A 9,644-nucleotide genomic window follows, 5' to 3' on the forward strand; every position below is an offset into this window, starting at 1 on the left:
AGGGCTCTGATCCGCCGATGGGCATGTTCAGGTGTTAGCCCCATCCTGATTCTGGCCTTTGTTTGAAACAGTTTATAATTGTTCATGTTTTCCTTAGGCATTTCAGCTGCCACTTCCACTAAGGGTCCACTGAGCAGTGGCCTCAGCTCTATCATGTACTGGTCTTCAGGGATGCTGTACCCATGGCAGGTCCTTTCAAAATTTTCCAAGAAGGCCTCAGTATCATCACCTGCCTTGTAGGTGGGAAATTTCCTGGGATGGGAAACAGTGCCTGGAGAAGGGCTGTTAGGATTGGCTGGAACATTCTGCTTAGCCTTTTCTAATTCCAGAGCCTGCTTCTGGATTTCTAGTTCTTTCTCTTTTAACTCCATTTGTCTCCTGTGGTCAGCCTCTTTGGCTTGTTGTTTCTCCATCTCTCTCTTGTGGTCAACCTCTGCTCTGGCCATTTCTGCTTTAATTAGTTCCATCTGTCTTTGATGTTCTTTATCTTTTTTTGCTGCTTGCATCCTAGCCAGTTGGAGTTTCTCAACTGTTTCTCTGGTACTCATGTTTATGTGCCTTCTGGTGCTGGCCACACCCCTCTGCAGTCAGTTGCTTGGATTACAAGTTCCTACCCCTTTCTACTCCCGACTGAATAAAAAGAAAACAAACTTTTCATTTGCAAATGTGGTGCTAGCTGTGTTTGCTGTCTGAGAAAAGACCAAAAAAACCCTGGTTTGTCCTGTTTCTAGCAATTGCTAATGCTCTCTCAGTGGGAATCTCTTGCTAACAAAGCTTGTTAGAAAAACCTATTATCTCCAGCTTAGCCCAGCTGGAAAACTGCTTCTAACAATTCCTCTGGCCCCCTCCTCCCCGCTCTTCTCAGACTGCTTCCCTGCTCTAGAGGGAGAGAATAGCTCTCAACATCCCACCACTGCCTACTGTTAGCCAAAAGGGCTCGTTTCCCCCCGGAGCTTACCTAATTACACCAAGGAAGCACGGAGACAGGAAGACAAGTACCACACCCTTTATTGATCAGTCAGCTGAGTGGGTGCTCCTCTCGGCTAGTGCCAGAGAAAGAGACACACCCTATGGCCAAACCGGCCCATCTTTATACCCAGCAACAAACAACTTTGTTGACATCTTATTTACGTTATTTGGCTGACCTATAGACCCTGTAAATTTACCTATAGGGAATAATGGAGTACATAGCATGCATATATCAATCAAAAAGGAACTTGATACATAGAACTGTCACGGATACATTTATCATGATAAGGGTACAGCTGTGGCTGATACACTTATCATTGTAAGGAAGAAATAAGATATCCCTTTTGACCCATTATACTAAATACTTTTGGCTACAAGCATAAGAAGACAGCTGCATACATTTTATGCCAAGCGTAGGCCGACTGATAAGCGTCAGCTAACACAGGCCAAGCGTAAGCTGATAATAGCTGACACAGGCCTTTCTCCTTACTTATGTTCCAAGGCCTGTATCTTACTTGTGTTCCAAGGCCTGTGTTTTACTTATGTTCGGAGGCCTGTGTCTTGCTCACAGGCCTCTATCCTACCTATTTTCTAACAACTCCCCCCTTAAAAGCATTTTAAGAGTTTAAAGTCCCCCACTCTTCAGTCTCCGATGGCCGATCTTCAGGCCGGTATAAGGTCATTATCTGTTGATAGGTGACATGAGTAGCTAGTTGTCGGACCACAGCGACCAGGCAGGGAGCAAAACAGGCGAAGGTTACAAGGGTGGTTAGAAAGAGTATAAAAAGCCGAAAACCTTTACGTAGCCATCCCCATTGCGGCAACCAGGACGTAAACCAATCTGTGTCCCATCCCCCCCAGGTTTGGACTGGGACATGGGCTAGTTTTCTCATTTCTTTTGTTAACTGCTTCACCGTTTGCCCATTATCATCTATTTGCAGGCAGCAGTTAGACTCATTGAGCTTTGCACAGAGTCCTCCTTCTTCTGCCAGCAGTTAATCGAGGGCTATATGGTGTTGGAGGATAGCATTCCGCATTTGGGTTGACTGATCTGCCAGCAGATCTAGTGCTGCAGCTGTTTGGTTGGTTAATATTTCCAAAATAGCTTGCAGCCTAATAATGCGGGTTAGATTATAGATTGGCTCTCTGGCCCCTGTTACGAGTTCATTAGGGTTCCAGGTGGCAGGTCCGTAATGTTTGATGATTCGTTCTGGGGGCCATTCCTGAGCTCCCCAGGCCTGGGAACTCCCGGCAGTTAGAGTGGAGTCCACAAACCGCTTTTCTCTAATGAGATCATCATACACTCTAATTCCTAGTGTATTTCCCTGGTCTTCGGGCAGGAGAAAGAACAGGGGCCTGATATATCCCACATAGCAGATCCCCGACCAATTGGGTGGCAATCTACGGTAGGCTTAGGATCCACAGATCCAATAATGGCCCTTTAGGGCCCAGGTCCCATTAGCAAAGGGGCCATCCCAGGTATCAGGGTCTAAAGGCCTTTCATAGTATATGTGGTTGCCTGTTCCTAAGGGTCCTCCGAAGGGCCGACCCATCACTGAGGACGGTACCCCATCAGGAGCACAGTATTCACATTTCCATGCTCCAGCTCCTGCTTTCCAAACACACTTACAACCAGACCTGGGCCTGTCAGTATTAGACCAGAAATGTCTAAAATGGGTTACTCGGGTTCCATTAGGGTGTTGCCATGCCCATTGATACCACGGTATTACATGCTTTTTACTAGTGGTATTGTCTCGTTGACAGGCCAAAAAGAGGGAATCAAAGAACCCATCTAGTCCCACTGCCTTACAACCATCACCAGTATGATGTTGGTAGGAGCATCTTACCCAGCTGTTATCGGTTAATTTTACATGGGTATGGTTCCATCGTCCTCGATACTTGGAACAATCATATGTGTGACAGCCAGGATGATGATAGCAATCATATCCCCAGGACAAGAGGTTAAAGGAACATGCTATTATTTCCCCTAACTGTAAAAACCTGTTTTCCCAACTATAAGAACAATTGAATATATAAAACAGAAACAGAAGGAACAACTTCATTGTTTCCTCCTTTTGAAAAGTCCCTTTAGGCCCTCTAGTCCTTGATACTCCCAGTTGGAGTCTTCACCTGTGTCACCCCGGGCGTCTGGAGCCGGGGCGAGCAGAGGGCTGTTGTCCTCTTCGGTTGATTCGTCCTCTGGATCCGAACTTGCGAATCGTTTAACTTGTGTGTAGTGGGTCCACTTGTCGTTCCCAAGAACCTTAACGGCGGCTTGGCTGATGAGCGAAACAGTATATGGGCCTTCCCACCGTGATGTGAGAGGATCTCGCTTCCACTTCTTAATAAGGACCCGGTCATCGATCTGGAACGAATGCACAGGTCGATCCAAGGGAAGAGCCTGGAAGGGCGCTGCATATCGGTGTAGCTGAAACAAGACAGATTGCAGCGCAGAGACCTTCTTCCACAAGGAGTCGTTCCCTACCTCCCAGTTTACATCCTCCCGAAACCCGGGGATGAGTACTCGGGGAGGGAACCCGAAAACAAATTCAAAGGGCGAAAGTCTCAGACCCTTGCGTGGGGCCCTTCGAATGCGGGTAAGAGCAAGTGGTAGGGCATCAGGCCACTTTAAACCGGACTCCATGCAGAGTTTAGTTAGAGTATCCTTGAGGGTCCTATTCATCCTCTCTACTTGACCTGAACTTTGTGGCCTCCAGGGCGTATGCAATTTCCATTGGATACCGAGGGCCTGTGCCACCTGTTGAACCACTTGGGAGATGAAATGACTTCCCCGGTCTGACTCAATTACTTCGGGGAGGTGGAACCTGGGAAGTATTTCGTGTAGCAGGGCCTTGGTAACCGCCCAAGCCTGACAATGTCGGGTGGGGAAACACTCCACCCACCCAGTGAGTTGGTCTACAAAAACAAGCAAGTATTTGTAGCCTCGGCAAGGAGGCACTTCAGCAAAGTCCACTTGCCACCTTTGGAAGGGGTAGGCAGCCCAGGGCCGGCCTCCCATTGGGACAGGGGGGCCAGATCCTTTTTGGTTTGTGCGCTGACAAACAGAGCAATTATTGACAACTCTCTGGGCTTCCATATGCATACCCACTGCTCTAAGGGACCGGGCAGCCAAATCGACCATTGCTCCTGATCCCAGGTGTCCCTCCCTATGTAGGGATTGAAGAATCTCTTGGAGCACCGGGCGGGGTACGAATATCTCTCCCCCAGGTAATTTCCACCACCCAGAGGCGGCCTGCTGAGCCCCTGCAGCTCGGGTGTGGGACACCTCTTCTGCTGTATAGTGAGGAGTAGGGGTTCTAGCCTCAGTATCTTGAACTAAAAGAAGCCATGCAGCTCCCCTGCGTGCTGCTTCTTTCGCAGCCAAATCAGCCAATCGATTGTACTTGCGTTGCTCAGCTTCTGGGGCCCTCCCATGTGCACGGACATGAATTACAGCGACCCGTAGGGGAAGCATCAGGGCTTCAAGTAACGATTTGATAAGGGTTCCATGAGCAATTCTTTGGCCTGAAGCTGTAATGAAGCCCCTTTCCTTCCAGAAGGTCCCGTGAGCATGTACTACCATATACACATAACAACTGTCAGTATATAGATTGATGGTTTTCCCAGCTCCCAATCGAAAAGCCTCGATGAGAGCCACTAATTCTGCTGCTTGGGCAGATAAAGAGGGGCTGAGTTTAAATTCATGCACCACCTCTGTGTTTTTAATCACCACAGCTGCCCCCGTATATCGCTTCCCATCTAGCACATAACTAGAACCATCAACATATGCTTTGATATCAGGGTTGGGCCAAGGCAAATCTGAAAGATCGGGACGGGGTTTAGTTTCTTGTTGTAGGACTTCGATACAGTCATGGGTCGGACCAGTAACACAGGGGACCTGGGGATCAGGCAGTAAGGTAGCCGGATTGAGAGAACTAACTGTTTTAAAGGTTAAGTTGGGGGCTAATAGGAGTCCCACCTCATATTTAGTGTGCCGACTAGGGTTCAGATGTCTGTCCCCGGCCCCTGTCCCTAGTATCTGGGGCACCCCGTGAGGTACCACGACCTCAGTGTCTCCACCCAGGGTTAACTTTTCGGCTTCCTGTACAAGGAGAGCGGTTGCTGCAACAGCTTGCAAGCAAGCTGGCCAGCCCCTGGCAACTGGATCTAAGACTCGGGAATAATAACCGATGGGTCTCCAGGTCGGTCCTGACTTTTGACAGAGGACCCCAGACGCTACCCCTGCTCTTTCATGAACATATAGGGTGAATGGCTTCCGAGGATCTGGGAGAGCCAGAGCAGGGGGTTGAACCAAGGCCTTTTTAAGCTCTTGAAATGCTTTTTCTTTTTCCTTGGTCCATCTCCAGTGCAACAGACCTTCTTTAGTTAGAGCTTCATAAAGTGGTCTGGCTTTTCCCCCGTAGTCAGGGATCCAAAGCCGGCAGAAGCCGGTCAGTCCCAGGAAGGCTCTTAATTCTCTAGGATTCCGGGGCTGAGGGCTGTCGAGTATAGCCTGAATCCTATCGCTACCCAAGCGGCGACTTCCCTGACAGAGATGATATCCAAGAAAAGTAACCTGTTGTTTGACCAATTGTGCTTTCTCTCTAGAAACTTTGTACCCCTGCGCTCCCAGAAAGTTAAGCAGTTCTACAGTTTGCTCTTTACAGGACTGTTCTGTTTCAGTACTTAAAAGTAAATCATCACAGTACTGGACTATGTTGCACGCAGGGTGGCGAGCTAAGAATGGGGCAAGGTCCCTTCGTAGCTGGCTACCAAAATTTTCAGGTGCACAGGTAAGACCCTGCGGGACAACGGTCCAGAGGTATTGGGCTTTGTAGTGGGTGTCGGGGTCCTCCCACTCAAAGGCAAACAACTTCTGAGACTCCAGATCAAGGGGGATGGAAAAGAAGGCATCTTTTAAATCTATAACTGAGAACCAGCCATGGTTCTTCGGTACTTGTCCTAAAATTGTATGAGGGTTCGGGACCACTGGATAGGGCGCTTCTATCAGCTTATTAACCTGCCTTAAATCCTGCACTAGCCGGTATTGTCCATTGGGTTTAGGCACTCCCATTATTGGAGTATTGTATGGGGAGGTGCCTTCCCTTAGCCACCCGCATTGTACAAACTTTTGAATCAAAGGTTTTAACCCGATTCGAGTGGTCAACTTAAGGGGATATTGTCGAATTCGGACTGGGCAACTCCCTTCCTTAAGGGTGATATGCACTGGTGAGGCGTTCCTAGCTCGGGCATGGCCTCCCTCCTCAGCCCAGACTTTGGTATTAATTCCCGGCAGGTGATCCTCCCTACCCTCTTTGCATGGCAGGGGGGTTTTGTAGCAGCATTTAGTAGGGCCATTTGATAATTAGAAACTTGCTGTTTCGGGAGCCTAACCTCCATAGTCCCATTATCGAACGAGATCTCCGCCTGTAATTTAGTGAGGAGATCTCGTCTTAGCAGCGCAATGGGACAGGACGGGCTACAAACAAATTGATGGGAAATTTGGTGGTCCCCTACTTTCACTAGGAGGGGAAGGGTTTTCTTCAATATGATGTGTTGCCCCTCTATCCCTTGGACCGTGACGCACCCTTGGGCTCTAGCTTGTGGTGCCATATTGAGGGGAAGTAAACTAAGAGTAGCCCCTGTATCAATAAGGGCTTTAATTGGACGGCCCTCTACCTTAATTTTCACCGTGGGATCCAGACTGGCGGGTTGTGCTGCCAGGAGGGGCCGTTGGGTCCCCCGGCCTCCCTATAGGGTGGATCCTTCCCCCGTGCCACTGTAGAAAACGGGCACGGGTGAAGTTTTATCCTTGCGTCCTTCTCCCTTAGCACGTCGCCAGGGGCAGTCATTTTTCCAGTGTCCCTCCTCCTTACAGTATGCACACTGATTCTGACCCAACCGGAGGCACGTTCCCCTGCCCAGCGATCCTGGTCGTCCCTTCGCTTTGCCCCCCTTTTCCTCATTCCCTTCCCGTAGGGCCATCGCCAACATGCGAGCCCCTTTCTTTTGTTCCTTATCATCTCGGCGATCATAAACCTTCATCGCAATCCCCAGCAATTCCTCTATATTTTTACCCAATGCCCTGTCCAATTTTTGCAACTTCCTTCTGATATCCTGTCCAATGAAGAGGGGAATCAATACCCGCTTTCCATTGTCATCCTCTGGATCAAGGTCAGTATATCTCTTACAGGTGTTACACAGGCGCTCATAAAAAGCGGCTGGATTCTCATTCTTTTCCTGTCTAACATTATACAATTTGGCCCAATTTGGGATTTTTCGGATACAGCGTTTCATTCCCTGAACTACGGCCATGGCATATTCATGATGCTTTCGCTGATCCTCCTCGGAACTGTGCCCCCACGAGGGCGGTGCATCAGGGAGCCGAATGGCCATTTGAGGACTGGTTACTCCCTCTTCTGATAGTTTCTTACGGGCCTGGGAGAGGACTAAACGCCTCTCCTCTGCTGTGAGGAGGGTGTTTAGGGCAACCCTCATATCACTCCAAGTAGGCTTATGGGCTATGATCAAAGTCTCAAATACGGCAGTCAGTGGGGCAGGATCCTCCGAAAACGGAGGATTCTGATGCTTCCAATTATACAGATTGCTGGTGGTGAAGGGGACATATACCATAGTTAGGACACTGCGACCATCTTCACCACCAGGAACTACAGTCTCCCTTAAGGGCATTTCGTGTACTGATCTACCTTGGGCAGTAGCATTTCCAAAAGGGGCAACAAATGTTGAGCTCCCTTCCCCCTCAGTATCCTTAAGGTCAGCCTTAGCCTTCCTCTGTATTCTGGTACGGCTAGCTACCGGGTCATCATCCTGGTCAGAGGATCCGAATTCTGGGCTAGGTGGTTCATCGTCCCTTGGCTCCCTAGCTGGGGCATCATTCTCCAGAGAAGAGGGACCATTGGTCGGGGCCGCCAGGGCTGGGAGACCAGGATACAAAGGAGGAGGGGGCATAGAGTCAGGGGCAGAAGGAATCACGGCTGGCGGACGGGGGGTATCATAAGGGGGACAGGGCTTTTTGACGGGAGCGCGGGCCAGTAAGGCTCTGATAGCCTGCGCTCTACACTCCCGCAACCATGGGGGGGGGGGATTGGCCACAAGATCTTGCCAAATATCTATATAGGGGTACTGATCCCAATGCCCGTCCCGAGTGACAGTATTATGAACAGCTTGTACAGTTTCTAACTTAATCGTTCCCCCTGCGGGCCATTCCATCCCAAATATCGGCCATTCCAAAGTACAGAATTTCTCTAAATCATCTTTAGATAATACCATCCCATAATCAGCCTGGCGTCTAAACGCCGGCCAATTTTCCAGCATGCATCCTAAGGGTGTCCGGGAAGACATACTTTGTCCGGACCCCATTACACCTATATTCTTAATCAACCTGGTCACGGGTTCGACTGACCCCCCTTGCGTTCAAGATATTCCGGTCACGGGGGAATTCCCCTCGCGGAAGTCTTGGTGCGGCTGGGATCGGGTTAAGTCCTAGACCAGGTTATTGCAAGTGCGGCTACCAATATGCCAATACAGTATAAACAAAAGCACCCCTATCAAGAACAAACACAACAGCGTAGTAGTCACATTCCCATAGTCGTTCGGCACGGCCCCCGAACTAGTGGAGTTAACAGAATTATTCATTAGCCGTGACTGTACCTAGGTATCTGAACCAAAAACCTGTTAGGGGCCCAAGGTCCAACCCGCACTTCGGGGGCGTTATTCCTCAAAACCCAGGAGGTAACGCACTTACCACGCCCGGAGAGGCTGCGTCCGGCAGGTGGACTCCCCTCTTCTGGTACCGTCTTGTCTCCGTGTCGGTTGGAGTTCTCTATAGAGGGGGCACAGCCGTCCCGGTCGATTGCGGCAACTCGGAGCTCGAGCAAACCAACAGCTCGAGGTGGCCACTCTCCAGAGTCGTCCTCGACCGCCGGTCAGCGCCCCCTACAGGGAGAGAAGTCCCGGCGGAGTCACCATTTGTTAGCCAAAAGGGCTCGTTTCTCCCCGGAGCTTACCTAATTACACCAAGGAGGCACGGAGACAGGAAGACAAGTACCACACCCTTTATTGATCAGTCAGCTGAGTGGGTGCTCCTCTCAGCTAGTGCCAGAGAAAGAGACACACCCTATGGCCAAACCGGCCCATCTTTATACCCAGCAACAAACAACTTTGTTGACGTCTTATTTACATTATTTGGCTGACCTATAGACCCTGTAAATGTACCTATAGGGAATAATGGAGTACATAGCATGCATATATCAATCAAAAAGGAACTTGATACATAGAACTGTCACGGATACATTTATCATGATAAGAGTACAGCTGTGGCGGATACACTTATCATTGTAAGGAAGACATAAGATATCCCTTTTGACCCATTATACTAAATACTTTTGGCTACAAGCATAAGAAGACAACTGCATTCATTTTATGCCAAGTGTAGGCCGACTGATAAGCGTCAGCTAACACAGGCCAAGCGTAAGCTGATAATAGCTGACACAGGCCTTTCTCCTTACTTATGTTCCAAGGCCTGTGTCTTACTTGTGTTCCAAGGCCTGTGTCTTACTTGTGTTCCAAGGCCTGTGTTTTACTTATGTTCGGGGGCCTGTGTCTTGCTCACAGGCCTCTATCCTGCCTATTTTCTAACAGTACCGTGTCATAGG

At 49.4% G+C, this 9,644-nt stretch overlaps 1 protein-coding gene across 1 annotated transcript; it reads right to left on the reverse strand.

Annotated features, from left to right (window-relative positions):
* Positions 1 to 3,028: 3,028 nt before the first annotated feature.
* Positions 3,029 to 7,365, reverse strand: LOC120373593. The gene is made up of 3 exons (XM_039492238.1): positions 7,114 to 7,365; positions 4,949 to 6,178; positions 3,029 to 4,024 (listed from the first exon to the last, which is right to left on the reverse strand). Exons 1-3 carry the CDS (start codon positions 7,363 to 7,365, stop codon positions 3,029 to 3,031), a joined length of 2,478 nt encoding a protein of 825 aa, XP_039348172.1.
* Positions 7,366 to 9,644: the final 2,279 nt, after the last annotated feature.

The sequence above is a fragment of the Mauremys reevesii genome, linkage group 1 (assembly GCF_016161935.1).
Source record: "Mauremys reevesii isolate NIE-2019 linkage group 1, ASM1616193v1, whole genome shotgun sequence".
In the NCBI taxonomy this organism is placed as follows: domain Eukaryota; kingdom Metazoa; phylum Chordata; order Testudines; family Geoemydidae; genus Mauremys; species Mauremys reevesii.

Bases quoted from the DNA above. Each gene is read 5' to 3' on its own strand.
- LOC120373593 (XM_039492238.1), bottom strand. From the start codon at position 7,365: ATGGCCATTCGGCTCCCTGATGCACCGCCCTCGTGGGGGCACAGTTCC. The intron at 6,179-7,113 runs GTATTGATTCCC...ATCACCCTTAAG, and splicing joins AGGATGACAATGGAAAGCGG to GAAGGGAGTTGCCCAGTCCG. The intron at 4,025-4,948 runs GTGGGACTCCTA...TCTGTTTGTCAG, and splicing joins GTCGGCACACTAAATATGAG to CGCACAAACCAAAAAGGATC.